The sequence below is a fragment of the Mirounga leonina genome, unplaced genomic scaffold (genome assembly GCF_011800145.1).
Source record: "Mirounga leonina isolate KUSES-001 unplaced genomic scaffold, KU_Mleo_1.0 Mir_126, whole genome shotgun sequence".
NCBI lineage: Eukaryota > Metazoa > Chordata > Mammalia > Carnivora > Phocidae > Mirounga > Mirounga leonina.
This window is the reverse complement of record NW_023270314.1, coordinates 26881428-26895788: the sequence shown is the minus strand read 5'-3', so window position 1 is coordinate 26895788 and position 14361 is coordinate 26881428. Positions and strand designations below refer to the sequence as shown.

Below are 14361 nucleotides of genomic sequence, written 5' to 3'. Positions count from 1 at the left end.
GTGACCACTTTTCCTCTAAAACCATGAATGCCTCCAGGCTAAGCACTGTTTCTAACTCCCTTTCTAGTTCCCCAGCACCTAACTCACTGTTAGACACTTAAGTTGTTGTTAACGAAAGTAAGTTTTTTATATCACACTATCAAGATCATTTCCTTTTGAGGGGCGCCTGGGTGGCTCAGTCGTTAAGCGTCTGCCTTCGGCTCAGGTCATGATCCCAGGGTCCTGGGATCGAGCCCCGCATCGGGCTCCCTGCTCGGCGGGGAGCCTGCTTCTCCCTCTCCCACTCCCCCTGCTTGTGTTCCCTCTCTCGCTGTGTCTCTCTCCGTCAAATAAACAAAATCTTAAAAAAAAAAAAATCATTTCCTTTTGAGTAGACACTAATTAATAAGTACTTGTCAGAATCAGTGTAGCAACCTATCACAAGGTTCTCTAATTAAGAGGTTGTGGAAGATATATAAGCACTTCGGTATTACTTGAATATAAGTAGATAAGCCAGAAGAATTTAGATCCTGGTTAAGTTCAGAACAGAAAAGCAGTGAATGAAGTTTAAATATTCTAAAAGGGATTTTTTAAGAACTTAAAAATTACTTACAGATTTAGGCTGTTTTATTTTTGCAGGTTTTGTCCATAGACCTTTCCTTGAGATTCTTGAGAAACTTTACATACTAAATCTACCTTAAGAATGTGAATAGAGACGCCTGGGTGGCTCAGTTGGTTAAGCATCCCACTCTTGATTTTGGCTCAGATCATGATCTCAGGGTTGTGATATCAAGCCCTGCATTGGGCTCCATGCTGGGCTTGGAGCCTCCTTAGGATTCTCTCTCTCTCTCTCCCTCTCCCCCATCCCCCCCAAATCTCTCTGTCTCTCTAAAAAAAAAAAAGTGCAAAATTTTGCTGGTGTCAAAATTGAATGTGTGATCAATGAGCAAGAACTGAAAGGTCTCTGTTCGAGGCAGGATCGAGAACTTCTTTTTTTCTAATTCCACACAGACACGTCTTCGGCTTCTGAGGATGAGGGCTCTCTGAGACGCCAAGCTGCGCTCTCTGCTGCCTTGCAACAGAGCTTACAGAATGCTGAGTCCTGGATCAACCGTTCAATTCAGGGATCGTCCACTTCTTCATCCGCATCTTCTACGCTGTCCCATGGAGAGGTCAAAGGAACCAGTGGGTCTCTAGCTGATGTATTTGCCAATACTCGAATAGGTAGGAGCTGGATCTACCCAAGAAGCTCAAATTATGTTCCATTTGGCTCCCAGCATCCAGGAAATAGTTTATGATTTGTATTAGGTTTTTCAGAGTGGCCTAAGAAAATCAGAACGAACATAACGGTTAATGGGGCAAAGAAGGAAACACCTGAAATACATTTGGAATGATAGGCATCATCTGCATTATTGGTGCATAGCATTGCCCACCTGAAGCCATAGCTATTTCCATAAGCAATACTCAAGCTGCAAGATATAACACCAGTCTTAATGTGGGTTTATCCCTGTTAGAGAATATTCCATGTATTAAAAGGTGTTAAACTATGTAACATCTGAGGTTTTCCCAGGATTGTTATCTGTGTTTTCTCAAACAAAAACCCATAAAACCTGAACAAATTCTGCACTAAGACAGTATCAGTGAAGCCCTTTGTCTTTAGCATAAAGACTGGATTTATTGTCCTTGCTGCTGTGTTATTGCTACACCTGGGGCGTGCAGGCTGAGGATGTTGGTGCTCTGTGAGCTGCTACCTGCTGCCGATGCGCCTGTATGGACTGTAGCTTTTGCTTGGCTCTGCTTTACGTTTTTGTGTGTGTTTTTTTTAAGAGTTTGTGACATCTGCAGGTAAAGATACAGCTCAGATCTCTGCTGCTAAATTGGTTGGTACATATTGCACTAAGTAATGTGTTTTGAACATCATGTGTCTGTGGTGTCTTAGTTTTCATATCAGTGACCTTTCTCTATTACTTTACATATATATATCTTTAATCTATTAATTGATTTCTGAAAAGAAAAACTTAGAAAATTTGTAATTCAAGCCTGTAATTAGTAAAGAACATAGCTACCTGGAGGGTATGATTGCCCACATTAAAAAGCTAAGTGCCAACAGCTGGTGCCTTGTCGCGCACTCTTGGCTCTGCCCTGTAATTCACTGAACCTCTTAAAGTAGCTACAGATGAGCACGCTCACCACCTCTTCTGTTTGGAAGGACAAGCAGCAGAGCCATGGTTGGGTCAGGTTTTATTTCCACATTTGTCTAAAAGAGAGCAATTTCAGTTATTAAAAATATTGTCCTTTTTTTTAATACTTTACTTATTTATTTGACAGAGAGAGACACAGTGAGAGAGGGAACACAAGCAGGGGGAGTGGGAGAGGGAGAAGCAGGCTTCCTGTGGAGCAGGGAGCCCAATGTGGGGCTCGATCCCAGGACCCTGGGATCATGACCTGAGCAGAAGGCAGACCTAATCCCCAGTTAACTCTGTCTGGATTTTTGTTAACAAGATGATTTCATCTGACCTTATATTTTTTCTCTTGCTTCTGCTAGTCTATGAAAAGTTTTTTATTCAGGTACTCAGAGAAACTGTTTTATCTAACATTATTGCCTTTTGGATGTTTGCTCTAACAGAAGCAATTCATCTTCCCAGTAGAAAAATTTGAAGGTACAAATAAAGATAATCTATAAAGCCATTTCCCATGGATAACACTTTAATGTGTCTCTTCCTAGATTTTTTTTTGCATATGAATATGTAGGGTTTTGGTCTTTTTTACAAAAATGTAATTGTACTAAACATAGTGTTCATAACTTGCTCTTCTTAGCAGTGTATCACAAACATCTTTTAGATCATTAATATAGAATTATACTATATTTTTATGGTTTCAAAGTATGCCATTATATGGTTATGCTTTGGCTTATTTAGCCGTTCCCCTGTTTTGGACATTTAGCTAGTATCCAATTTTTTGTTATTGTAAAAACTGCTGGAAGGGACATCCTTGAACACACAACTTGGTGCGTTTGTCTGATTATTTCTTTAAGATATATTCCAAGTAAGTGGAACTGCTGGGTCAAACAAAAGTGCCTATTCTTAATGCTTTGTTACTTCATTATCCTACAGAAAGGTATACACTGTAGTATACTTGTGCTAGTATATTTCGAACTTTAAAAACTATTGAACTAGTAAGAGCAGACTTTTAGGGCATAGAGACCTTACTCCCAAACTTATTTTAGAAATTGTTTATATTATGCTTTTTGTCTTTTTTATAGTTTTGAGTGGCTTGTTGTTATTCTTGTGAATCATATATTTTACTTCCTCTAATTTTCCTTTCCTTCTCCAGATGTTTTTCTAAGTTTTTTGTAACACATCCCTGTTGAATGCTCTCCTCCAACTTATGTCATTCAGTTTCTCAATATTAAGAATCCCTACATGAAGCAGAGTACAATAACATTATTTAATCATGCTTCAATCAAGGGAAGAACCTTGTGTGTCAAGTAGATCTGAGGTTCTTGTGGATTATTTTATAAAAATTGGAAGTGGGCTTTATCTGGCTTTCTTCATCTGGAGACCTGAGGAATCTGACCCCACTCCCAAGACACTCCTTCCATTTTCAGTGGAAGAAGAAACATAGATAAGCCAACGTAAACATGAAGAAATGCTTGAGACTAGAATATTAGTAGCATTATGACCATACTCATTTTGTTTTCATTTTGAAGTCACTCACAGTTTTTATTCTATTATGATTATTAATATTGAATTTCTACCAGTCTTTCTGTGTAGGAAAGAATGTTTTTCAGGAATATTTGATGTGTGATTTGCTCTTACTTAAGGCTATTCAAATTTTTAAAAATAATAATTTTGATATGCCCTTCCTTAACCTCTTGCCCTCACATTATATCTTCCTAGTAGAATTTGATTTCAAAGGTTATTTTATAACAGTTGATGCCCTGTTTAGGTAATTTTTTCCTTGTTAAGAAACAACAAAACTTTAAAGAATTTTTTTATTGCTAATGTAATATGATTCTAAATTTTGTTTTCTCCCCTCTTAGAGAATTTCTCTGCTCCCCCTGATGTTACTACAACTACCTCTTCTTCATCATCATCTTCCTCAATGCGCCCAGCAAATATTGATCTGCCCCCCTCGGGGATAGTTAAAGGCATGCACAAAGGATCCAACAGGTCCAGCCTTATGGATACAGCTGATGGTAGGGAGTTCTTTTGGGCAGCTAAATAGAGAATATTAGTTAAACTGGGAAAATTCACATCGTGAATAGCAGCGCCTGAGTGGTTGAGCAGAACTCCACTGCCCACATGTCCCCTGGAGCACCCTCTTTTTCAACAGCCTGCCCTGTGGCTGTTACTTGTTCAGACAGTCTGCATTGTCAAAAGATACTCTGAATAAAAAACTGAGTATGGAAAAAAAAAAGAATGCTATAAGTAAGAAAGAGGATTAGATGAAATCTGGAAGCAGGGTGTTAATAATAGCACCATATTTGTTCTGTGTTGTCATAAAACTTGTTATGTACATATTTGTACATTTCTGACCCAGTTGAATTAGAGTAAGACTGAGCAAGAGCCAAATGTCATTAGAAATAAAAACTCCTAAGAGGATTGAGAAGCTGAGATAGCCCTAAAATCAATGAATTTTAACTTACTGTTTTTTCCCTTCTAGGTGTTCCTGTCAGTAGCAGAGTATCCACCAAAATCCAGCAGCTTCTCAACACTCTGAAACGACCCAAAAGACCTCCCTTAAAAGAATTTTTCGTGGATGACTCTGAAGAAATTGTGGAAGGTAGTAGTAATAATACTGAAGACATATATACCTTCAACAAACATATCTTAGGCAATTACTACATGTCAGGTACCGTAGGATTTAAAGGTGAACGAGGCAGCATTTTTGTTGAAAGAATTCGTAGTTCTCTGTTCTTCTTTCCCTAAGGATCATTTGTATTTCAGAGATCAGGTGCAAAATAAAGAGAGAGGAAGGGGAGAGAAAGGCAAAGAGATAACTGGAGCATAGAGCTATCCTTGTAAAATATGCTCTTTGAAATTAGGAACTTTCCCAAATAATAAAATTTTTTAAATTATTTACATTTTGCATTATCCTAGAATACACATGTCAAATTTGACCTCAAAAATTTGCCCAGAGACACTTGCAGATCTTATTGCCAGAGAGTTCTCCCTATTGTAACAGTCTTTCCCCTCCTTCCAACTCTGCCTTAATCCTTTCAAATAAAGTCTCTCCTTACAGGGGAAAAAAAAAAAAATTTGCCCAGTCTTTTTTGATACAACATAATCCTTTTGTTAAATCAGTCAGTCAACACATATGTCTGCTTTTTACAGGACAGTGTGGTAAATGGTGAAGAGTTCAAAGATTTATGAAAATAGAGCCACTCCTTCATATTGTTTACACATTAGATATACTAAAATATATACACGTGAAAGCATAGTTTAGCCAGTAAGTATGTATCGACTAATGCAACAGCTGGGAGAAGGGCAGAAATCAGTCCCATCTGTGTGGTTAGGGAGAGCTTCGTAGAGCAAGTGGTAATAGTGATTTCTTTATTTAATAATTTAACAGATATTTATGGATGAAATTTAATAGAAAGAATTGGGAGTTGAATGAGTAGGAGTATAGATGAAATGAAAGTGGCTGTTTGATAATTATTGAAGCTGGATGACGAACAGATCTACCTAACAAAAGGTTTTGTCAACAGAACTGAGCCTTGGTAGCTTTGTAGTTCATTTTTACATCCTGAGACTAATATAGTAGGCTTTGATCACTTTGGATGTGTTAATGGAACTAGGCATGTTAATAGACTAGATCTGGTCTTAGCCCACTTTATGCAGCCAGAAGCAACAGGCAACCTGACGTACGAGGTTAAGATGACTTTATGTTTCTTTAGGAGTCACTAAACTCACTGAACTATGGACATCTTCCTACATATCCTGATATTCAAGATGCTCATACCAGTAATAGCCTCCCCAGTATTTCTAGCACTGTGTATTAACCAGGCAAATGAAGGTCAAGGTTTAATAGGAATCATACTTGAACAATTTTCATTGGCAGAATAGCACTAACAGCTTTCCACTAATTATAAATAGGCGACAGTTGCTCATTTAAGTGATGATTATCTTTGGAAAAGTAAAGTATCCACATGTCTTTGGGAGTCTTTGAAAGAGTGTCCCCCAGGGTCTGCATTGAGGCCTAGTGGGTGGCAATAACATACACACTTTTATGACCAGAAGACCATGCCTACCATATATACAGTCTGTCCATAAAAACAAAACTATTTAGAATCACACATGTTTATTTTTTTAATGAATATGGTGGTTTAGAGTCTGGGAATATATGAAGTAGAAGGGCAGCTGAAACGTTACATACCTAGGGCAGTGAATTGGAAAGTGAAACTATTTCATTAGTTTTATGTTAGTAGAAAAAAGAATCAAGACATTTTAAGTAAATTTCCCAAGTCTGTCATTAAGTTGAGCTATAAAATAAAGTTATTTCATATTTCATTTGCCCATCTAATACTTGCTGCTTATTCTGTTTCTTTTCCTTTCTATGCCTCTTCTCTCATCTCCCACTTCCTACCCTTCCTCTAAGACTCAGCTCACATGGGGGACTCCGTCCTCTAAGCTAGGTGATGTGGCCTTCTTCCATCCCTGTAACGTTTCTGTCATGCATTGTTCATGTTTCTCTACTTAGTTCTGTGTATGTGTGTGTGTCCCCCTTGCACTCCAGATACCTTATGAGGGCGCAGACTCAGTGCTCCTTGCACCTAGCACTTATTAGAAACAATAAATGTTTGTTCAAAGAATGATATGTACAGCATTTATTTCCTCAGTGTTTATTACATCCTGTGCATATCATTGGCACTTAGTAAATGACTTTGTTCCATGTATAAATTATCTTTGCTGCTATGAAAATAGAATTTTTTTGCTTTTTATTATTTGAATAATATTTGTTCATTGTAGAAAAATTAAGAGGACTTTTATTTATATGAAAAAATATGAAATACTATTCACCTCCAATTTCTGGAATGACCATGTTAATAATCTAGCACTTCCGTTCCCCCAAATTCAGTTCAATTTAATTAACATCAGTTGAGCTACCATTATGTATTAGGCACCATAGGCAATAAGAAGACAAAGAACCAGGCCTTCTTTCAAGAAGGTGTCAGGCTTAGGGGGAGAAAAGCTTACACAGTAATTCTTTGAGGATCCTCAGTGCTTTAATTAAGGGTAGACTACCATACAGTGGGGGAGCACTAAGGAAGGAATGACTGGGGATGGCTTCCCAGGGAATGTGCTGTTTGAGCTGCATCCTGACAAAGATGCGTACAAGTATACCAGGAGCAAAGGGGTTGGCCAGATGAGATGTGTACGAAGGTACGGAGACATGGAACACTGTCATCTGTTTGAGTCTAATAATGACCCTGTGATCCCGTCTCTGCCTTTTGACTAAGATCAAGTGTAATAATGACCCTGTCTAAGTGTTACTATCCCCATTTTACAGATGAGGAAAAATGAGACTCAAGTAACTCAAGTTGATTAAGGTCACACTGGTAAAATGTTAACGTAAATTTGGGTTTTCTGACACACAGTTTAGTGCTTTTTCGTTAAATATAACCCAGTGAAGTGCAACCTGGCTCTCTAACATCAGACACTTCTGAATTAGAAGGATTTAAGGATTTAAAAACCAGTTGAGTCAAATTATAAAATTGCTAAAAAGGAATGTAGGCTCTGTGCTTTTCTGTACGTTCAATGATTTGCTTTGTTAGAGTCAGGATTTGTTAATTACATAAAATATATTAAATATGATTTCATGATTATGTGGGAAGGTGAATTCAGGCCCATTTTGTGGATTACCATTTCTAGTGATATCATTTCTTTTTTCAGAGTGAGTTTAAACCAAATAAAGATGAAGAGAAAAGGGAAATATATTTGCGATTAGAGACCTAAGTTTTGTTAGTTGCTATTTGTATATATTTCAGATAATATTTTTATAACCCCTGGGGTTTTTTTTGGTACAGTACCTCAGCCAGACCCCAACCAGCCCAAGCCTGAAGGACGGCAGATGACCCCTGTAAAGGGGGAGCCATTAGGAGTCATCTGTAACTGGCCTCCTGCTCTTGAGTCGGCCCTGCAGCGCTGGGGCACCACACAAGCAAAATGCCCCTGTCTGACTGCCCTGGACGTGACGGGGAAACCAGTTTACACACTCACATATGGTCAGTTTGCAAGAGTCCCAGCTCCTTCCTTTTCTCCTGATAGTTCTTCATATTATCATGGGTGGTGTTTTCATCTTGATATTTAGCGGTTGCTGGTCATTGTGTTTCAACAGATATTTTAAATTATTTTAATAGGATCCTGAGGTCTAAGTAAAACTATTGTCAAATATTTTCATTTGCTAAATGATATTTGCAAAGCAGCTAATATTTAAAAGAGCAGAAAGAAGAAAGGCTTTCTGGATCCACTGATGATTTAATATTAGAAGGGGATTTGGAGAAGATGTTTGGGCAGGATATATGGCAGGATAGTTTTTGTTTTTGTTTTTAAAGAAATGCTTTTTTTTTTTAAGATTTTATTTATCTATCTGAGAGAGAGCCAGAGATAGCACGAGAGAGCACAAGCTGGGAGGAGAGGGAGAAGCAGGCCCGACAACGCGGGGCTTGATCCCAGGACCCTGGGATCATGACCTGAGCTGAAGGCAGACGCTTAACTGACTGAGCCACCCAGTTGCCCCCAAAAATCTGATAGTTTTATCTAAAAATTGAAACCAATTACTTTTTAGATCTTTGCCATTTCATTCTACCTCTCGCTAGAATAGGCACAAAATTTTATAATGAACAAAGAATTAGGGATGCCTGGGTGGCTCAATCGTTTAAGCATCTGCCTTCAGCTCAGGTTGGGATCCCGGGGTCCTAGAATTGAGTCCTGCATCCAGCTCCTTGCTTGGCGGGGAACCTGCTTCTCCCTCTGCCTGCTGCTCCCCCTGCTTGTGCTCGCTCTCTCTCTCTAATAAATAAATAAATAAATAATCTTAAAAAAAAAAAACCTCCAAAGAATTGGTACTTTTCCATTTAGTTTTGCACCCCAGCTAAAGTTTGATTTTTCTTTTTTAAATAGCTTTTCAAAGTAACTTATTTTTCTTTTAAAAATTCCTCTAAAATAATTTTATTTTTCAATTTTTAGATTTTTTTTAAAAGATTTTATTTATTTGAGAGAGAGAGCTCAAGGGGGGTGGGGGCGGCAGGGGTAGAGGCACAGGGAGAGGAGAATCAGACTCCCCGCTGAGCAGGGAGCCCAGGACCCTGAGACCATGACCTGAGCCAAAGATAGACACTTAACCTACTGAACCACCCAGGTGCCCCTATTTTTCAATTATCAACAAGAAGAAGAATGGATTCAACCTGGGCTGTGAGATTTTGTACTAGTTTATTCAAACATCAGGTTCCTTTTTCCCTTCAGAAGTGAAGCTCAGGGACGCCTGGGTGGCTCAGTCGGTTAAGTGTCTGCCTTCGGCTCAGGTCATGATCCCATCGAGTTCCACATCGGGTTCCTTGCTCAGCAGAAAGCCTGCTTCTCCTTCTGCCTGCCGCTCCCCCTGCTTGTGCTCTCTCTCATGCATTCTCTCTCTCTCTGGCAAATAAATAAAATCTTAAAAAAAAGAAGTGAAGCACATGTCCATAAACCTAGATACTGAGTAATTTTCGGAAGAAAGTAGTTTTTATTTAAAGAATCTGACAGACGTGAGTTTAAAACCCTAGCTGCCCCACTGAATGAGTTATATGTAAAACTAACATACCTATTCAGAATGACATGATTTCTTTTTCACTTTCTGCATAATCTAAGATAAGAATTTCTAAGGGTGTTTGGAGGGAGGGGGAAGAAAGAGGGGAAGATCAACTATTTTTTTCCCCAAAAAGTGGTTTTTAGCATTCATTTCAGAAGCTATATATTAATTTCATCCATGTAACCCTTAAAGCAGTTAGCTGACTAAATCTTTACATGTTTATATAACACCTATGAATATATCCACATGTTTCACCTAATTTCCATATTGTCTGTTTTCACTGAAATACAGTGCCATGGAATGCTTAATCATTTGAGTCATACTTCTGCTTTGCAGTTAACCTCAAGTATCTAATACCATATATGTAAGTAGTTCTTCAGAAGAAGCTTAGAGCAGAAGTAGTCTTCTGATTTTCAGCCCTGTTATAAAAATTGTTGTCCTCCCTTTAAATGTGATCAGCTAACATCAAATTATTTCTAAAGATATCAGATTACTTCACAAAAGAATTTGAAATATTATCTGTTACCAGAATGAGCATCTGATAAAGCTTTCTTTTTGTTTGGAAACAGGACTGGCTTCTGTAAACTCAAGTGAATATAAAGCAGTTTTTGTGGGGGTGGAGCTTTGCGTGTTGGGGGTGATGCTTGTCTAATGAGACATTTGGAAGGGCCACTGTCTTACTAAATGTGCTAATGAACTGAATGCCCCCTCGCTGAGGTAGGCCTGTGTTTTTCTATATGATTCTTTTCTTTTTCCAGGAAAGTTGTGGAGCAGAAGTTTAAAGTTGGCCTACACACTGCTTAATAAACTGGGGACCAAAAATGAACCTGTATTAAAACCTGGAGACAGGGTAATTGGTTTTTTGGTTCTAGGGAGGTGATGTTTCATTGTTTTCTAATATGCACATTCTGAACTTTTAATGCACAACAGTACAATTTATGTAACTTTTACTCTTAGAAAATGAAAATGGTTTGCTCAATGCCAGGTTATAGTTCTTATATTCATAGATTGAAGGAAATTCACATGTCCCTTTCAGTACCTACTACTCAGTAAATTCTTGTGCTAATACAAAGAAAGAGGGAGCTCACTCTTTCTGGAAATAAATATTTCATTAATCAGACAACAAAAATAGCAATAAAGTTTACTCTGATTTTTTTTCATTACAAATTACCCATAAAAATTTTTCAAAACATTTTCTGTGGTTTTATGTAGAAAGAGAGGGCGAGCCATATTCTAAGAAGAAACAAAATGACATCATTTAATTTCTTCTTTAATTGAAGGTGACATTAAACAAAATTTTTTTCTAACTTTTTGGAGAGTTTTTTTCCTATCAATGACTTTCTAAATATGATGACTTCTTATCGTCAAATGTTACTTTTTATTTGGTATTTGTAGAATGAAGCATCAACTACACAACAGACTTCTTTTTAGTAGGCTCATGATATAGAACCTCCTGAACTAGCCTTTTAAAAATACTTTTGCACTGTGGCAAAGGGCACCTAGAGGGTGACTTCCACTTATAACTGTGACACATGAGGGTTTCCTGGTCCTCACTGAACCCTAAGAAGGTAATTTTTGTGTCTTCCTAGCACCATAGACACTTGTGTGCAGGAAGGAAATGGGTTGTCTTAAATGTTTTGTGGAATTAACATTTTTTAGAACTCTAGAAAGGATTAGCAACTGGAGGATTGAATTTATCTTGGGAGTGAGTTGAGAGAATTTGAAAGTAAAAGAAGGGGGACCAAGAGTCTGGTGACATAATTAAGTTTAACATGTCAATCTATAAACATCTAAGCTAAGTAACAAGCTCCACAATGATAATAGTTTTACATTCCTTCAGTAAATTAGGAAGGGTCAGTTATCCCTATGATGCATTACAGGTGAGATCACGGTTTTGAACAGTTTGAACATAGTTTCAATGTTTATCTTTTGTAGATGAATTAGCTTTTTATCCATAATGGCTTGTGCCAGTATTAACTTACACCATTACCAAAGCCTTCATGCTAGAGGACTTGCATTGTTGGCTAAGTGAGTGAGGACTAATGCAATGAACTCATTAAAGAATAAGAAACCTTGAGTTGGCCCTGTAATGGCAATCGAGTCCGTCAACTCCTGTGAGTTCTCTGAGAGTTGTAAGGCTTATTCTCTAATATGCTGGCTTATCTAGAGAGACCCATTACATTTATTTTATTGCTTTAGTCCTGCACTAAAGTAAATTGCCTTAGGTTTTACAAGTAATTAACTTACTACTTAAGGTGAGTTGTTAACTGCTCAATCACCAGTAGAATTCAGTGAAAAATTTTTCTTATGATGATGATGATGAATTGCATTATAGTTTCTAAAACATGTCTAGTATAATCACGGGAATGATAGAAATCTTTTTTAGACTTGTGCATCTTTCTCAATAACTTAATTTTCTTTAGGCTATTAGTTTTATTGTGTTCATGAGACATGTTATATATAAATGTTTATCTTCGACAATGACATTGAAAGTATTAGTCTGGTTTTATTCCTCTGTTATTGAATGTCATTATGCATTTTAGGTAGCCCTGGTTTACCCCAACAATGATCCAGTCATGTTTATGGTGGCTTTTTATGGATGTCTCCTGGCAGAAGTGATTCCAGTGCCTATAGAGGTACCTCTTACCAGAAAGGTAACATTGCTAAATTTAAGAGGAATGTAGCCTGATGTGACATGGTGGGCTTCTTGGATCTTGGATCAATTGACTCCATCATGACATTAGAAACCGCCTAACCGTTTTCTTAAGTATTCAGCTTCACTTTCTAAAAACATGAGAGTTGTAGACAAATAATAGTTATTATTGTTTATAAATTTCAGGAAAATAATATTGTTTCAACTAAGTTAGAATTTTTATAGATAAAATTTAAAACTCATGGGGGCATACCTTACTTTTCAACAATTACCATTTATAGAGAGGATCCCTATTACTTCCTTGAGACTATAGATAATCCACATTTATAATAAGTGAGACCTTTTTGTGAAGGGATTTCCTTTAATTGTATCATACAACCCAGGATTTCCTTTAAGTTGAAGGATGATACAGTGATGTGTATTACTACTCTGGGGAATAAGATTTTACTTTAATGACACATCAGCCCATGCAGCATATGTAGCAAATTTTTTTTAAGTTTAACCGAAAGATTTCTCCGTGAGCTGTTTGACCCTGATTTTCTCCTACAGTTTATTGAGGGGTCATGATAAAGACAAATATGATAGAGAGTGTGGATTTATAAGAACAGTTATTTTGTGAAAGGAGTAAAAAACAAATTGGTGACATCCCTGAAACTGGTTGATGGGATATAGCGTCTTTAGATTAGTCAGGAAATCATAGGGTTGTTCTTAAATTATTAAGTTGGCTGTGTTTGTGTGGTTTCGTAATAATACTTTCAAGGTGATATTTTAATGGAACTACCTTAGACTATCTCTTCGGTTTTTTTCTCTGCTATTGTCATAAGGCTTAAATCTTACCTCCTTTAAAATAGAATAATAAGGAGTATGTGGATTTAGGTATAACCATCCATTCACTTTCATTGTAAATTTGGACATTTGGTGTCCATTTACATTATTTTATTCTGACCTGGGTTGCTTTGCTTTTGAATTTGGGGATGTGGCTAGGTCAAGACAACTTAACCAGGTTCACGTCACATCTATTTCACTGGCCTGAAATTAATTTAAAAGAGGAACATTGCTGACTTTTGAATAAAATGGTCACATTGACTGGTAGAATTCACCATTAGCAATGTCAGATTACTAAAATATTTGATTTGTACTCAGGAAGTCATTGTATTGTAGAAGTTATTTGGAAGAACATATTGTCATTGGAGTTTGACAATTGCCAGGTGTCAGTGGGGTCCCGTGAATGTTATCACACAAGTGCCAGAGCATTGCTCAGTGTTAGGTTTGGGGCACGGATGTGCTCACGTTCACTCCCCACCGTGCTCATTATCTTCTCTCCACAGGATGCTGGAGGGCAGCAGATTGGCTTCTTGCTAGGAAGCTGTGGTATTGCCTTAGCTCTTACCAGTGAAGTTTGTCTAAAGGGGCTGCCAAAAACCCAGAATGGAGAAATTGTACAGTTTAAAGGTTAGTAATATTTATACTTGAATTATCAATTAAAAGTTAAAACTTATACTTTAATAAGTATTTTAATTTGATAATAGCTAAGTACTTAACATCTATTTTCTTATTTAATTCTCACATTCTTATGAAGTAGGTACCATTATTATCCCCATTTTACAGGTGAGGAAACTGAGACACAGAGAGGTTAAGTAACTTGCCCAAAGTCACAGCTAATAAGTGGCAGAGCAGCGATTTGAACCCAAATCTGTCTGATTCCACAGCCCACACCCTTAACCTTTATGCCGATGGTTGGAAAAGCCACCACTCTGTTCACTAAAGCTAAATGCTACATGTAGAGACAGAGGATAGACCACTAACCTCAGTGGACTTCCACTGCCAAATGGACCTCCCAGTTGTTGAGGTAATGTCAAGGCCTGAAATTAGCATGTGGAACGATTGTACTTTTGAAAGAAGGTATAATTGTCTGGTGATTTATCACTAAAAACTAA

The 14361-nt window shown here is 37.5% G+C and overlaps 1 protein-coding gene across 3 annotated transcripts in view; it reads left to right on the top strand.

The window, feature by feature from the left end:
• The window catches only part of DIP2B (disco interacting protein 2 homolog B), a 222372-nt gene that overhangs the window by 149208 nt on the left and 58803 nt on the right, over positions 1-14361 (top strand). The window contains exons 5-11 of one of the 3 annotated variants that reach the window (XM_035002676.1): positions 991-1203; positions 4022-4177; positions 4645-4851; positions 8009-8206; positions 10530-10621; positions 12315-12425; positions 13753-13876. In XM_035002676.1, the coding sequence (XP_034858567.1) occupies positions 991-1203; positions 4022-4177; positions 4645-4851; positions 8009-8206; positions 10530-10621; positions 12315-12425; positions 13753-13876 (1101 nt within the window). The remainder of the gene's footprint in view (positions 1-990; positions 1204-4021; positions 4178-4644; positions 4852-8008; positions 8207-10529; positions 10622-12314; positions 12426-13752; positions 13877-14361) is intronic. The other 2 variants (XM_035002678.1, XM_035002677.1) reach the window with 2 other exon arrangements.